We start from the raw sequence: 17,763 nt of genomic DNA on the forward strand, positions 1-17,763 counted from the left end.
AAGCAAAGAGAGTTTGAATCTTTGGGTTTATGATAAGTTTATACAGTTAATTACCTCCAGTGTTATGTTTGAGTCATCAAATTTCAATCAGTGAGTACATTCAGTACCCCCACGTGAAACCCAAGACAAGAATTTGAAATGAGGGGGTTCAGTTGTTTATTCATAGAACTCCAGAGGGAAGATCGTTCCGTCACACAACACTCCAGCACACATCCTTAGAAAACCTTACTTGCAAGAGAAGTCATTGGAAATTAGAGAAGGTGTGAGGACACATGATGAATTTGGTGAAATTGGATACATTCCATTGTGCAAGTACAGACAGAACCTAAAAATGGGCTCAAGTCTTCTGTATTTCAGTAAATAAATTCCAGGCTAGTAACTGGACCATATGTTGATTGTGCAACCTACAAAAATGATACAATATGTAATTCTTCCTTCTCTACAACACAGAAGTATCAGGTGTGGCTCCTTCTCAAAGATTTTAAGATAAAGGGGCTATAAAACTTTGACATTGCCCAACTTTGTACTTAGAAATTCTGTAGCCCCATAGGAAAAAAAAAAATGAGACAAGTGGATATCCTATGGAATGTGCCTGAGAAAAATCCCCTGAATGGCAAAGGGAAAACCGTACTGGTTTCTATCAAAAACCAAGAAGCAGGAAGATCTCCCCCAAGCCAGCATTCTCAGAAGTATCTTAGTCTCTGGAGGTATACCCAAGAAGCCTGTTGCTGAGGGATAAACATCCTCACTGTCACTAGAGTGGAGAAGAAAGGGGTTATGCTGATTGCCACCCACCAGGTGTGAACCAGCAGGTCTGAGCTCACTGCAGAAATTACAAAATACTGATGATGAGGATGATGGTGGTGAGTCAAAAGAGTCTTTTATTGTGTTTTCCCCTGATTTGGTCAGAAATAAGCATCAATTTAGGGGTCCTAGACACAAAGCAATATTCTCCCGGGGATCGAAGGAAGGACCTTTGGTGGAACGGCAGTGTCGGCATTGTGGCCAGGTGGCGGAGACTGGCATTAATATGTAAACTTTTGCTTTGTCAGCAATGGCAACAGTAGTGCCACTAGCAGTCTTGGCATTATGGACCTGGACATTTATCAGGAAAGCATGCCATCTTCTCCCATGATTAAGTAAGTAGCCACTGAGATGCAGTGATTGTGAGACCGCTACTCTGATTCCATCTGGCAATCCATTTTGATCATTCAGGTTGTGCCCGACCACTGGCTTCATCATGTCTGTCCTACCAAGGTTCCCAGAGACGTGTGGTTTCATGTCACTGAAGTAAGAACTCAGGCGTGCTGTAGCCTCACCCTGCCATCAACCGCTTTCTATATTTCAAGTCTATCCCTTATACGATAATCATTTTGGATAAAGCTTATCCATATATTCAGACATATATGTCATTTTACCTAGATGGATACAGAGAAGCAAAAATCCATTTAAATTGTACTATACCAGCCAGCAAAGACTATTGTTCAATAGAATATAGCGTGAGAGGCTTTTCCTTTTCTTGTAGACACCTGGGATTATTGCCATTAATGAGTCCAATACCAAATGGCACTATGATGGAGATACATCATCTGCTCCCCACATTATGCGGCCTTTCCAAAATACCAAGGGAAAAAAGTACAATAAGTAAGGCATAAAATATATAAAGGGAGAGCAACATGAGGTCATGACTTCATCTAGAATTTGTGATTGTTCTGGAAAATTAAATGAACCAAAACCTATTTTTTACCATTATGACATTATTTGGAGACTTCCGAAATTTCAGAAAAATGAAAATGAGATATAGGGCTAAAGCTTCTCCCCGTTCTATTTTTTTTTTATTATTATCCGTAGCGAAAGCACTTTTATTTCACTATTTAATCAGTATCCTGCCTGTGGGAATATTTCTCAGTGATTAAAAGTTGCAGTGCATCCTTTATTGTGCTACACAGCCATAATTCGCAGGTAGAGATGAACATAATTATCTTGGGTCTGTTTTGTTTTCGAAAGGAGACAAAGCAAACAAAACTACTTTGGGGTAAATTTATTTTTTTCCTTCTGACAACGTTTGTTTAGTTGTCCATCTTTTTCCCCAGTATGAATCTAGGACCCCACAGAATACAGAAAGAGAGAACCAAGACCATCTCTGCTACCCCATTAGCATCCTGCAGCTTCATAACAGCAGAAACTGTATCTAATAGATCATTTCACTTATGTTCCTTGGATAGAGATCTACCGAAAAATATAGACCTTTTGGAAAATTGGCCATTCTTCCACAAACAAATAGGTGTTCGTGAAAAAACAATTGTACTTTCTCTGGACATTAGGAATGCAATGGAATTTATTAGCCAGATTTTAGCAGTAACAGAGAATATAAGGAAGAATCCTCCCCCATAAAGAGACACATTTTTAAGAGCACCTGCAGTTTGATTTCTAAGCGGGACAAAAACATGGGACAATGATGAGTTTCCCAAGATGGCCCCTTGCTTTCAGCTGTTGGAACATATGCTCTAATTTTAAAATCATTTACTAAATCTTCCCAATATTTGCAAGGCTCCCTAATAAGTACTCATTATAATGAAAATACCTCAGATATTCAACATGCCTATATTTAATGAGATCCTTAGTTCGGTTTTCAGAGTCAGACACAACTGAGCAACTGAACTGATCTCACGTCAGTTATGAGTCTCTAGTTCTAAACAATACCCAGTCTGCTAGCATTTCCCAACAAAAAGAAAAAAAAAGAAAAATTTCAACTAATTGAGATATTTTGTTGTACAACTCAAGTTCTAAAGTTTGTGGTTGTGTTTTTCCTCATCTCAGGTCAAAAAACCAGATATATGTAGAAAAATAGTTTCCCAGACTAAAATGCAAATTTATGTTGCTATGGTATAGAAAAATAATCAGTCTTGAGATGGAAATACAAGATCCTTTAAATGACAAACAAAATGCAGAAGAAAGATAAATCCTCCAACTGGATCTAGTTACCTACTAAATATTTTCTTGACTATTCAAACCTGTGAGGTTTGTAGAAGGGAGGTTGAAAAGAATTGAAGATTGCATCTCTCAGAGTCTCCCACACCAATCATCTCAATTAAAACCATGCAGTTTATCTGGCCTTTTTTTAGGGGCGAGATTATTTATTTCCAACCCAGTAGTCCAATGTAATAGTCATGTTAGTACTTCTCTAGTATTTGTTTATTCCACAAAAACCATAAATATATTTCAAGAGCTTTTATATCAATAAGACCCATCACTTCATCTTCCATTTACAGCTTGTTCTTCCTAAACATTACCAACCGTATACTATTGTTTTCTCCCAAAGTGAATTGGTAGAAGAAAAGGAGATTCTTGAAGGACAGTCAGAAACTATTGAGGGTAAGCCACTTTCCCATAATTTTGAGACGCAATTTGCCTCTGATCTTCCCGTGGAAAGAGTAGTAAGGCGGTTGTGTCTGTGTTCAGCATGTGCCTCTGGAACACCAGTGGGAACGGCCGGCCGCCAGGGGAGCCTGCTGGTGATCAACTTTGACCTGGAGCCAGAGTGTCCTGACGCTGAGCTGCGAGCCACTCTGCAGTGGATAGCTGCGTCTGAACTCGGTATCCCCACCATCTACTTTAAGAAATCTCAAGAAAACAGAATCGAAAAGGTACCTTGACCCCTGTCTGGATGTCATAAGGCTCTGTGTTTTTAATCCCTGCTTAAAACTGAGTAAATGTCCAGTTGGCCCATTTGAATTTTTCGTTCTTGACTTTTCACCTTAGAATTTTGATTAGAACTTTGAAGCCTTCCACCTGCATAAATGTAATCATGACAACTCTTTGACTGCCAGTTTGTTTCCACTAGTTGAGGATGATAAGAAAGTAAATTGAGGAGACGGGATATTTTCAGAGTATTATCTTTAGGTGTGTTTCCTTCCTCTTGAATTGACCTCTTCCTATGTTCATTTAAATTAAAAGTAGAGAAGCAGAGATTTGATATATACTAGAGGCCAAAGTGAGACTGATAATTAAAACAAACTGGCATGGTGTTGAAGGGAAGGCATTTTTAATTCTCTATGGAACAGATTTGCATTGGATGGATTTTCTCATTATTATTCTCCGCCTACCAAAAATATAAAGCTAAGGAATAGATCTTTGGCCAATATCAAAATCAATAGCAATGGTCACTCTAATTCCTTTTCTCTAAGACCAATCACTTGCTATTGTAGAATATCAGTTATTAAGGAAAGCAAGAATTCAACTACCAATGGCTTCCCAGGTGGCTCAGTAGTAAAGAATCTGCCTATCTCAGTAGTAAAGAATTCAGGAGATGCAAGAGATATGGGTTCCACCCCTGGGTCAGGAAGTTCCCCTGGAGAAGGGAATGGCAACCCAGTCCAGTATTCTTGCCTGGACAGAGAAGTCTGGCAGACTATGGTCCAGGGGGTCGCAGAGAACTGAATATGACTGAACTATTGATCATGCACACCAACGTTTTCAAGCTCAATTTCCATAATTTAAAAATATACTTTTAAAATAATTAAAAATAATGTTACTATATTGGTTTTCTATTTCTGTGTTACAAATTTACTAACTTAAAACAGCAAAACCCAGGTCTGTTGTTAGAAGTTTGGGTGAATTCCATTCTCTCTACTGAGGGACTTACAAGGCAGAAATCAACTTGTCAGCCTGGCATGGCACTTATCTGGAAGCCACAGAAAGAAATAAGCTTCCACACTTGTTAGGGTTGTTGTCCTGACCCGTTCCTTGAGGTTGTAGGACTGAAGTCCCATTTCCTTGCTGAAGTCCACTCTCAGCTTCTGGAAGCTGTGCAGTTTCTTGTCATGTGGTCGTTTTGTACCCTCATGCCATTAGTTTCCATTACTTCTTCTGCCACTAGCCAGAGAAAACTCTGCTTTTAATTGGTTCATTCAATTGAATTATACCGATTAAGTTCACCAGATAGTCTCCCTATTGATTGCCTCAAAAGTAACTGAAGAATCCCTTTTTCCATTTAATATATGCCCTAATAAGGGCATTAATTATCTCATCCTATTCATGGTACTGAGGATTAGGGCAGAAAATTTGGGGAGCTAATTTAGGATACTGCCTATCACTACCACTGAGCATTTCTTTAATGTCTTATTGTTATACAGTATTTCCACATACTCATTATACTTGTTTCTCAACAACCCTGTGAGAAGAGCAGAATGAATATTATCACTCCTTTTATACTGATGAACAAGTGAGGACTCAGAGAGGTTGGTCCATGAGAGTCCTCAGATAGTGATGGCTGAGCCTAGTCCTAGAACCGCACTCTGTCTACAGATACTTCTCGATAGTGTATCTCTCTCAAGTTAAATTGCCTTGGAGTTACAATCTAGATTTTCTTAAAGATGTAACTGCATTTTAATTCTTATTGCCAAAATCTAGCATCTTGAAACATCCTGAAATGAGAGGTCCTTTACTCTCTGGCTTCGGCTTAGGTACACGGTAGTTAGAAGAGCATCTCTCTCTCTCTTTCTCTCTGTCTCTGCCTCCCCAGCCAATGGGCTTGGCTACTGGAAAAATTGAGAAGACTTCGTTTATTTTCCATAGACTCATCCACTTCGGCTTCTCTTTCTAGCCAATGATTCGTGTTTCTCTTTATGCCTAGGACTGCCTACAGTTCTCTCTTCTCTAAATCTAGATACTGCCTCATACTTGGCACACCTTTATTTTCAAGGTGATGAGTGGTTCACGATAGTGCTTCACTATAAATTCTCCTCCCCCTTACCGTCCAGCCAGTCAGGGCACAGGGCACGGTGATAGAATGCTTCAGTTTTGCCCCCTCCCTCCTGCCTCACACAATCCCAAGACCCCCTGCCATGGGGAGGAGAACAAAGACATTTTTTACCCAGAGTTCTTGGTTTCCTGGAAAAATGAAAGGCAGGTTAGTTTCCAGTTTTATCCCTAGCCACTTCCTGAATAAAAGCATTGCATGGTGTATTTTAGATGATTTCTTAATGAAACAGATTTTTATGTTATTGTTGTTCAGTTGCTCTCTGTCCAGCTCTTTGGGACCCCGTGGAGTGCAGCATGCTAGGCTCTGTCTTCTACTATCTCCCGGAGTTTGCTCAAATTCATGTCCCATTGATTTTTATGCAGTCCACCATTTTGAAGAAACAGTGTAACACTCTATGTGAATATACGTCTAATAAATTTTTGTTTAGATGAAAGGACAAGGAATATGTCACTAACACCTTAATTATGTAAATAATGCTTTGACATGATATTTATTTCTCCCCAGTGATTTTCAGTTATCAAAGGGGATACCTGTCTTTACTCATAACAATTTTTCTATAAAAATAAATGTTCCATTAGTATGTCAAGATACATTAAATGATGTTTCACTCCTATTTAGCATCACCTCAAGGGACTTATTTCTAAGTAATATAATTTTAGGGGCTGAATCATCTTCTGTTTCTGAGTCAGTTAAAATTCTCTACAGGTAATGGCTTCTCCATAAAAGGGCACTGCCTGTACCCAGGTCTGTGACAGAACTGGTGAAATAAAGCAAACCCTTATGTAGAATTTTGATATCCTGTCTTTTATTTGGAGGCCTCATTCTGACTGTTTTTTACTTAGTCAGGAAGTTAAGTGGCCATTTTCAAGTGGTGTGGAAGAGAGACCAGTGCTTCCCACCAAGAAGGCTGTGTCACTTGAAAAGCAGCAGTGTCTCATTAGCTCCTCATCAGCTTGGAGAAGGTAAAAGAAGTGTCTCTGTTAAGTTCAGCAAGGGAAAGGCAAAGGAGAAAAGGAAAGATATTCCCATCTGAATGCAGAGTTCCAAAGAACAGCATGGAGAGATAAGAAAACCTTTCTCAGTGATCAGTGCAAAAAAATAGAGGAAAACAATAGAATGAGAATGACTAGAGATCTCTTCAAGAAAATTAGAGATACCAAGGGAATATTTCATGCAAAGATGGGCACAGTAAAGGACAGAAATGGTATGGATTTAAAAGAAGCAGAAGATATTAAGAAGAGGTGGCAAGAATACACAGAAGAACTATACAAAAAAGATCTTCATGACCCAGATAACCACGATGGTGTGATCACTCACCTAGAGCCAGACATCCTGAAGTGAAAAGTCAAGTGGACATTAGGAAGCATCACTATGAACATAGCTAGTGGAGGTGATGGAATTCCAGCTGAGTTATTTCAAATCCCAAAAGATGATGCTGTTAAAGTGCTGCACTCAATATGTCAGCAAATTTGGAAAACTCAGCAGTGGCCACAGGACTGAAAAAGGTCAGTTTTCATTCCAATCCCAAAGAAAGGCAATGCCAAAGAATGTTCAAACACCACACAATTGCACTTATCTCACATGCTAGAAGTAATGCTCAAAATTCTCCAAGCCAGGCTTCAGCAATACGTGAACTATGAACTTCCAGATGTTCAAGCTGGATTTAGAAAAGGCAGAGAAACCAGAGATCAAATTGTCAACATCAGTTGGATCATAGAGAAAGCAAGAGAATTCCAGAAAAACATCTACTTCTGCTTCATTGACTACACTAAAACCTTTGACTGTGTGGATCACAACTGTGGAAAGTTCTGTGGAACTGTGGAAAGTTCTTAAAGAGATGGGAATACCAGACCACCTTACCTGCCTCCTGAGAAACCTGTATGCAGGTCAAGAAGCAACAGTTAGAACCGGACATGAAAAAACAAACTGATTTCAAATTGAGAAAGGAGTATGTCAAGACTTTTTATTGTCACCTGCTTATTTAACTTATAATGCCATCATGAGTAATGGCAGGCTGGATGAAGCACAAGCCAGAATCAAAATTGCTGGGAGAAATATCAAAAACCTCAGATATGCAGATGACACCACCCTTATGGCAGAAAGTGAAGAACTAAAAAGTCTTTTGATGAAGGTGAAAGTGGAGAGTGAAAACTCCGGCTAAAAACTTAACATTCAAAAAATTAAGATCATGGCATCTGGTCCCATCACTTCCTGGCAAGTAGATGGGGAAACAGTGGAAACAGTAAGAGACTTTATTTTCTTGTGCTCCAAAATCACTGCAGATGGTGACTGCAGCCATGATATTAAAAGACACTTTCTCCTTGGAATAAAATCTTTGACAAACCAAGGCAGAGTATTAAAAAGCAGAGACATTACTTTGCCAACAAAAGTCCGTCTAGTCAAAGCTATGGTTTTTCCAATAGTCATGTATGGGTGTGAGGGTTAGAACATAAAGAAAGCTGAGCACTGAAGAACTGATGCTTTTGAATTGTGGTATTGGAGAAGACTCTTGAGAGTCCCTTGGACTGCAAGAAAATTAAACCAGTCAATCCTAAAGGAAATTAGTCCTGAATATTCATTGGAAGGACTGATGCTGAAGCTGAAACACCAGTACTTTGTCCACCTGATGCTAAGAGCCGACTCATTGGAAAAGACCCTGATGCTGGGAAAGATTGAAGGCAGGAGGAGAAGGGGATGACAGAGGATGAGATGGTGGGATGGCATCACCGACTCAATGGACATGAGTTTGAGCAAGTTCCAGGAGATGTCATGATTGAATACAAAAGCATTTAATCTGTCCCACCACTGCCTGTGAACTTGGCCTTGGAGTGGAAGGACACCTAATATCAGCTTATAACTACCTTCAGTCTTATTTCAATTCAAAAGATAAATTCCAAACATTCTGGGTGCCCAATGCACTGTCACTCCTCTCCAGTAAATGACACCTTTATTCTCAGGCTTTCTCTTTTAGTGTTCCATCTAATTATTAAAATGCTAGGTGTACTTGAACATCATACATTCAGGACACTCATCAAAAGTTTATCAAATATGTACAACATGCCAACATTATTCTAGGCTCTGGGGACACAGGGAACAAAAGAGGCAAGGTGTTCTACCCTCTGGGAGTTCATATTCCAGCTTAGGAAGGGCCCAGGGCAGGGAGAAGGTAAACCAAAGGAAGCTCGGCTTGTAAAGACCAAACTTGAAATGTAATGGGAGCTTATTCTGAATAAGGCAAAATGAGAAACACACTGAAACAGTACTTTATACCCTTCAAACATGAGCCAAATGCAAAGAGTCACCTGGGACACTAATTTACAACTCACATCTTAGGCCCCTTCTTGAAGCTTCCTTTCTAAGAGTGGGGCCTAGAGATATGCATTTTTAACATATTTGTTCAAGTATGATGGTTCTGATGAACACTAAAGTTTGAGATTCCCTTTCATAAGAAATGGGCTTTCCAGGTGGCTCTAGTAGTAAAGAACCTACCTGCCAATGCAAGAAATTTTAAGAGATGTGGGTTCCATTCGTGGATTGGGAAGATCCCCTGGAGAAGAGCATGGAAACCCACTGCAGTATTCTTGCCTGGAGAATCCCATGGACAGAGGAGCCTGGAGGGCTCCAGTCCCTGGGGTCACAAAGAGTCAGGTATGACTGAGAAACTAACACTTCCTTAGACATATTTGAAGCAGGATTTGATGTGGCTTTTTAAGTTTGCTAAATTCCAAAGGAAAGATTGCTGAGAATCATAGCACTTGAAAATCTAAAATACAGTTTATAAATTTAATTCACAATGATCTTGACATGTGTTAAATTTAATCTACTTAATTCATGGAGGGGAAAAACCATGACAGCCATTTTTTTAAAAAAAGGATATCAATTAACTAATTGTTCTGCTTTGTGGAGGGATCACATTATTGTTCTACAGCTCTTTTACTTCTGTTTAAATTCAATAATCAGGGAGCCAGAATGAGCTGATGACTGGTCTCATAGTAAATCAGCTGCCTTCCTCATCATTAAGCTCATTTGGGAAATTACATCCTTCTCTTGAGGGCAGTGCATAGAACAGAATGTCCTAAGAGGAAACAGATGTACACCTGCCTTCCTAAGAAAGTGGGTGTCAGAAGAAGATTTGCTTCTCCTTTAATGTCTTACTCTTCTCCACAAGCAAAGTAGAGGAAAGAGAATGAGAGAGAAAATATTGATGGCATTTGCTGTTAACTTAACTTTCCCCAAAATACTACACTTAAAGTTTCTGTTTTGAAGACAGTACCTAACAAAGGAAAACTAAAGAATTAAATGTGGTCTTAGCTTAAGCTGCTCTAATAAAATAATATAGACAGTGGCTTGAACAGCAGACATTTATTTCTTAGAGTTCTGGAGGCTAGAAAGTCTGAGATCAAAGTGCCAACAGATGCATTTCTTGATGAGGGACAGCTTCATTTCTGTGCCTTCACATGGCAGAGAGCCACCTCTGGTATATCTTCATCTTCTCAGAAGGGCATGAATTCCATCCTGGGAGCCCCATCCCCTAGGGATGCTTTTATGGCCCAGTGCTCGAGCCAATTAAATCAAACTCTTCTCTTGGGATGAACCAGGCTTTGGGGTTTTCTCAAGATCCCTGGGGAGTCCTAGGGTACAGTCAAGGCTGAGAATCTCGACTCCTACAGGCCATAGTTGCAGGAGCAATATAAAGGCCAGCTAACTTGTGCGTAATGAAATGGACTGCATTGGAACAAAAGAAGGTAGCTGCTTTCAGAAATCCACATTGAGTGTTTCCAAAAAAAAATCTAAACAATTTGCAACAACTCCTATAGATTCCTTTTGATCCCTGGATCGGGAAAATCTCCTGGAGAAGGAAATGGCAACCCACTTCAGTACTCCTGCCTGGAAAATCCCATGGAAAAATGAGCCTGAGGGGCTACAGTTCATGGGGTCACCAAGAGTCAGACACAACTTAGCACCTAAACAACAACAACCCATAGATCCCACCATATGATTTTATAAACAAGTAATCTAATTGAGTAAATGCACGTGGGAATATAAAAGGTACCTATCATGTAATAGGTCTACAACATACCATCACAGGATGTAAATTCTTCTAGCTTGCTAAAACGAAACATTTGTTCAAGGAAATGGCAACTATGATACATAGGAAGGGAACTTAATTGTTATTAATTGTGAAATGATAGAAAATGAAAATTTTTTATTTTTATTTGTCAGTACATTATGGAAAGAAAAACTCAGATCCCTGACATCCTAAAGCTGATTACGAAATTACCGAGTCCATAGCATGGACAGACACAGTGAAAGATATAGGGACAGCTGCTAAATAGAATGCAGTTTTTAAAGACTGTAGTAATGAACTGGAAGTGTCCTTTTCTGGTTTATTTATAATCTTAGCTTCACTTTTGTCTAGGTTGGATGCATGAGACAAATGCTCAGGGCTGGTGCACTGGGATGACCCAGAGGGGTGGGATGGGGAGGGAGGTGGGAGGGGGTACAAGATGGGGAACACATGTAAATCCATGGATGATTCATGTCAATGTATGGCAGAAACCACTACAATATTGTAAAGTAGTTAGCCTCCAACTAATAAAAATAAACCAAAAAAAAAAAAATAGAATTTTTTTTTTAATAAAGGAAGAAAGGAAAGTATAAGACTTTCCCTACTCATCAACCCCACTGATGTTTCAAGGTCTTAATGTCTGAGATGAAGCCATCACAGACTAAAAGCATGCTATATTTAGTGGGACCAGATAATTTTTAAAAATCGCTTTATTGGGATGTGCTTAGCCGCTCATTCGTGTCTAATTCTTTGCAACCCCGTGGACTGTAGCTCACCAGGCTCCTCTGTCCATGGGGATTTTCCAGGAGGGAATACTGGAGTGGGTTGCCATTTCCTTCTCCAATTTATTGGGATATCAACTTGACCTTAGAAGTCATGAGACAGATTCTAGCATGTAGCCATTTCACAAACTACTGATAGAATAGCCTAGTTGGCAGGACATTTTGACAATTTGGGGTCAGTTCACAACATCCTGTGGTCATCATCACAAACGACAGTGGGAGACCCTGCTTCAGCAGGCCCAAAATAGATGGAAAGTAGCTAATATTGGAAAGTAGCTAAGACCTTCCAGGAAGGTCTGAAGCAGACAGCCTTCTGGGAAGAGTTTAGCCAATACTGACATCTGCTCTGTAATTTTCATTCTCTCCCAGAGCAATGACTCAGAGATTAAAGTTGGGAATAAGATGGTGGCCCAGGAAACTAGAGTGTACAGAAAGAAAAAAAAAGTGCTGAGACTAAGTTTATATTTCTGTGTACTTTATACTGCATCTTTATAAAACATGCTAAAGAAGAGGAAACACCCTCATGGGATAAGTCCAGTCTAAGACCACTATGGCCCTGGAGGAAAATCTTGAAGAGAAGTTGATGAATTATTAATACGAGCCTCTCTCAGTGAGACCTCAGAAACTTGATGTTCAAACCTTCTGCACTGGGAGCACCTTTCTCCAGTAAGAACTGGGAAAGTCTGATTAACAAAATCATGCAAAGACATCCTAGCCTTTCTCCCCTTTTTCCTGAGGCCGCATGTTTTTGCCACCTAGTCCAAAGGAAAAACATGCATGCCTGGGATCTTTCATACACACCAAGATACAAGTAACAGCTCACAAAATTATATTATTATGCAGCTCCATAAATTACTAATAACCACCTAGAGTGTTCCTCTTTCTGACGGTATTTGTGTCCTGAGCAAAGTTTTAACCTAATGGATTAAGTTCTCTAAAATCTCAGGAGTCTGACAGACAGAAAGCTCAACAGAATTGTGAGGGATACCGGACAACTAACAGTCTGAAATTCTGTCACTGAGACTGATGGAGCTGATTGGAGCTAACCTTCCAGGGCTGTTGTAGTGCCCAGTGAAGAGGGGTCCTGGGCACCCCACCTCCACCATGCATGTCCACTCCCGGTCACAGGTGATCAAACACCTGCCCCATGACCATCTCTGACTTTGCTCTTTGCCCACCACCATGGCACCAGTTCAGGCTCTGCCTTTGCTTAGATTCTCAACCTCAACTCATTTTTTGGAGCAAAAAATGAGGAAATTATTTGGAGGAAATTATTGAGTAAGCAGCCCAAGATGTGCCTACTAATTTTTTAATGGTGTAAATGTAAATATGTAAAACTCAAGAATGAATATTTAGACAAGGTTCAGCTTCAATGATTCTGGATGTCACTCCATATTTCAAGTAGTCTTATTGGTCATTTTGAAGCATTTGATATATTTGACTCACATTTGGATGTTCCATCTTCTGCAAATATTTATTGAGTCCCTACTAGGTGCAGGCACAAGATATTGGGTTGACCAAACAGTTCATTCACGTTTTTTCCATAAGATGTTACCAATATTAAGTGATTAAGGACTTCCTTGGTTAATGTTCAGTGGTTAAGAATCCACCTGCCAATGCAGGGAACATGGGTTCGATCCCTGGTCTGGGAAGATCCCTCAGATTGCAGAGCAACTAAGTTGGTGCACCGTACCTACTGAGTCTGTTACTCTAGAGCCCGTGATCCCCAACAACAGAAGCTATTACAATGACAAGCCCTCTGATTACAACAGAGTAGCCCCTGCTTGCTTCAACTAGAGAAAGCCCACATGCAGCAACAAAGACCTGGTAAAGCCAAAAAAAAAATACGTGAGAGGTAGTTCAGATGGTGTCCTTTCCCAGGGAGATTACTGTCTATAATCCTGTTGCCATCAGCTTCCCATTGGTCTCCCTTTTTGCATCTTCCCAAAACTCTTTGAGATAATGTTTATGTTTCCATGTATTAAAAGTTAAGCATTTTATTTTCCAGCCTAGAAAACTGCTTTATTCTGATTAAGCCAACACAAGGCAAATGAGTACAATAAAGCACTGATTTCTGTAACTGCAGTAGCTGGTGCTGTCACAGCAGCTGGAAGAAGAAACATAATTTAATAGTAGCTCTCTGGGAAACAACTTCTCAGTAATTGAAATGAATTAGCAAATTCAAACTGAAGGGGGCGGGGGAAGATCAGAAAAAATTAGCATTCCAATTTCTGGCTCATCTTCAAAGTCTGAGCAAATGTGAAATGAGCAGGGCAAAGAAATTCTAAAAGTAAACATTGAAGGAATACTACTAACTAAACCACATCTCTCATCTTTTTAAGAAATAAATTTTTCTTCCTCAATAAACAAGACTAGAGTCCCAGTCTTTCCTTTATCCCAGTGTTCCAAATAAATATTAATGTCTTATCATCCTACCTTGGAGAAGGAAATGGCAACCCACTCCAGTTTTCTTGCTTGGAAAATCCCATGGAGAGAGGAGCCTGGCAGGCTATAGTCCATGGGGTCGCAAAGAGTCGAACACGACTGTAGTGACTTAGCATATTCTCCTACCAGCAAAAGGCATGGGGTACTGTAGCAAAAAGAGCTTTGGGCTGCAGTGTCAGAAGACCATGCATCCTGGGACTTCCCTGGTGGTTCAGTGGTTAAGACTTCACACTCCAGTGCAGGGGATGTGGGTTCCATCTCTGGTCAAGGGGATAAGATCCCACATACCTTGTGATCAAAAAGACAAAATGTAGACAACAGAAGCAATATTGTAACAAATTTGATAAAGACTCTTTAAATGATCCACATTAAAAAAAAGAAGACCATCTTACTGCCAACTTTTCATCTCACAAACCCACAGTTTTTCATCTTTAAATGCCTGATTTGCAGGGTTGTTGATGGAATTAAATGAGATTACATGCTTGAAAGATACTTCCTACAGGTTTTGGCTCTTAATAGTTGTTACTTTTCTTTATACGTATCTGACTAAGGAGTTTGAGAGGACTTCATGCTGAGCTTTAGGCCACAGTTTCATGAAGGGGACCATCTGTAGTGATTTTCCCATCTTCCAGTGCTCCAACTCAACCTGCAGTCAGATGCTTTCTAAGTTGTGGCCAATTGAAACTGATACCATTAGCCAGGTGATGAGTCAGGATGTTTCCTCAGTCTTTCCTTTTACTGTTCCAAAGGAAAGATGGAGTCTCTTGAAACTTGATGAAGGAGGGGGGAACTTTTCAAAGTGGAATGAGGAACCAGTAAGTAAAACTACCCAAAAGTTTGTTGTTCAGTCACTAAAGTCATGCCCGACTCTTTGCAAGCCCATGGACTGCAGCACACTAGGCGTTCCTTTCATTCTATCTCCTGGAGTTTGCTCAGATTCATATTCACTAAGTCAGTGATGATACCTAACCATCTCCTCCTCTGTCGTCCCCTTCTCCTGTCCTCAGTCTTTCCCAGCATCAGGGTCTTTTCCAATGAGTTGGCTCTTCACATCAGGTGGCCAAAGTATTGTACTGGAGCTTCAACATCAGTCCTTCCAATGAATATTCAGAGTTGATTTCCTTTAGGATTCACTGGTTTGATCTCCTTGTGGTCCAAAGGACTCTCAAGAGTCTTCACCAGCACCCAAAATTTTCACACAATTTATTTGGCCTAAATGGTACATCCCATGAAAGATTGTGTATGCCACTGATAGAAGGCACTGGGAACCATGCCATACAGACCTGTTAGAGAGAGTCTAACCCAGAGAAAAGTGGATCTGAGGGAACTCTTCAAATACCAAAAAGATAAGATGTTGAAAGAATTCCATGTAGACTCTCAAAATTGGTGGATGGCAACTGCTGTGAGGAAAATCCCAGTTCACTTGAAAGAACCCTCTAATAATCTGGACTGTCTACAAAAAAAATAGACTGTCCTGAAATATAGTTCCCTGTCACTAGAGGTATTCAAAAACAGCCTGGAGAGCCATTGGCTTTGGTAGAGTGGTTGAATGAGATGACTTTGAGGATCGTCTGTGATGTGTGAGTCCTAATTCTGTGCTTTCCTCTAGTTTCTAGATGTCGTGCGGCTGGTCCATCAGAAGTCCTGGAAGGTGGGGGATATCTTCCATGCAGTGGTTCAGTACTGCAAGATACACGAGGAGCGGAGGGATGGGACCCCGAGTCTCTTTGACTGGCTCTTGGAACTGGGATAAGGCAGCAGTTTCCTGCAGAGTATCCCTTTCCTTCTTTCCAGCTTAGATTACAGTGGTTTGCTCTAAATGCTCTAAACTTTCTCAAAACATCACATCACATTAACAGAGCTAGGAAAAAATCTGCTCCTCAAGTCTGCTGCACATGGAATAAATCTGAGGGAAAACAAAATATAGGTCTGTACAAATCAACACAACCTGTAGGTGACTTTAAAAGAGCTTGTGTTAGAATGGCTGGAGAAACAGAAATTGTAATGGGCCAAATGGAAAATTTAGGACTAGGCCTAGACTCCAGGAGAGTTGCAGTTGCATATGTTTAATAACATAAAATTTCATGTAATATCTCCAATTATATGAATCAACTGGAAACATCACTGGTCAAAATCATTTTATAAACTCTACTATAAACTTTATTTTACTTTTTTGGGCAGATTAAAGGGTCTATCAGCCCAGGTAAATATTTAAGATATGGGTGATAAATTTCCAAAATTTTGATATAAAAGCTTTTCAGTTATAGACCATTATCAGTGGATGTTAACAGAGATGCAAGGATACATCAGTATTGCCTATAGAGGTGATTTAATTTGTTCACTCTAGCCCACTGATAAATATTTCATATCTCCCCAACAATGTCTGAGTTCCCAGCTAATCAAAAGACGCTTGGTGTTCAGCTGAGAGAGAGAAAGGTGGAAGATTGTCTTATTTCCATCTGTTTATTACATGAGTGACATGGTTACAGAACTTACCCTATGGGAAAGCTTTCCTGCTAAGGAGAGTCTTTGGAGAGAAAATCTGCTTGTATATTAAATTATATAAAATATAAACTTTCATTTTTATTGTAAATTATGAAGAGATTATCATAAATAATATATCAACTTAGCCTTAGAGGTTCATAAAATATGAAGAGATTATTGTTTCAAGTTGTATATTGACATTTGAGCCCTATGATTTCATTATAAACATATTGGTGCCGGTATGGCAGACCTGTTAGTCAGATGACATTTATAATGAATGCAGGGTTTGACATATCCAGTTAGGATTATATACTTACTAATTTAAGGATACTGGCATTTAATTTGGGAAAAAGAAAATATTGTCACATTGAAGTATTTTAAAAACAGAGATTTACTTTTTTGAAAAATAAAGGGATTTAACTTCTCCCTAATAGGTCTTTTTCCCCTTCAGCTAAATGAGCTAGACTGGCTTTTATTTTCTTGATCAAAAAGAAAGAAAGTGTTTATTAAAGATTTCCTGAAATACTATGCTTTTACACTATTTTTAAGATTGTCAAGTAATTTTAAATGTGAACAAAGTCCCACGCCATTGATGCTGGCTTTCTGTGTCATCCACATTGACAAGAAATTGACGTTTCTTGAATTGTCAAAAAAAACTTTATTGGAAGTCATCCTCCCTACCACCCACCCCCAGAATTCTTTCCAGGACTCATTAGGCATTTATTATAGAAAAATAGTCCAAATTTGGGTTATATGTTTAATTGATGTATTATACAAATACCAAACTTGAACATTTATCCACCCTCTCAAAGTGAAAGTCTTTGTGATACTAAATGGAAAAGGATATGTTTATTTTTTAAACAACCCCAAAAGATTGTAATATTGTGTGTAGACTTTTGTTGTGCTCGAATGAATGTTTACTTATCCTACAAAGCACAAATACTGAATTATAACCATGTGATGAAATATATGTTGTACCTAAAGTTGCAAACTAATCAATAAATTTTTGTTGCCAACTGGTTGATCATTTTTTTCTCCCAGAGCTAAAGTGCCTCATAGGAAAAGTAGTCACAGTGTGATTGGATAAAGGTAGATTTATCTCTGATACAACGTCACTGTCCCACGTTCAGTATTTGAATAAGCAGATATTCTTTGACTAAATTGTTGGGATCAATGGTGTTTACATAAATCTGCACTTCTCAATCTTAGCACCACTGTCA

At 39.4% G+C, this 17,763-nt stretch overlaps 1 protein-coding gene across 1 annotated transcript in view; it reads left to right on the plus strand.

The window, feature by feature from the left end:
• Positions 1-17,524, plus strand: part of SPHKAP (SPHK1 interactor, AKAP domain containing) — a 185,785-nt gene extending 168,261 nt beyond the window's left edge. Inside the window, exons 9-12 of the mRNA XM_061147965.1 lie at positions 1,053-1,139; positions 3,323-3,375; positions 3,463-3,647; positions 15,669-17,524. Coding sequence (XP_061003948.1) covers positions 1,053-1,139; positions 3,323-3,375; positions 3,463-3,647; positions 15,669-15,812 — 469 coding nt within the window. The 3' untranslated portion in view covers positions 15,813-17,524. The remainder of the gene's footprint in view (positions 1-1,052; positions 1,140-3,322; positions 3,376-3,462; positions 3,648-15,668) is intronic.
• The last annotated feature ends 239 nt before the right edge of the window (positions 17,525-17,763 follow it).

Source organism: Dama dama, chromosome 8, assembly GCF_033118175.1.
Source record: "Dama dama isolate Ldn47 chromosome 8, ASM3311817v1, whole genome shotgun sequence".
In the NCBI taxonomy this organism is placed as follows: domain Eukaryota; kingdom Metazoa; phylum Chordata; class Mammalia; order Artiodactyla; family Cervidae; genus Dama; species Dama dama.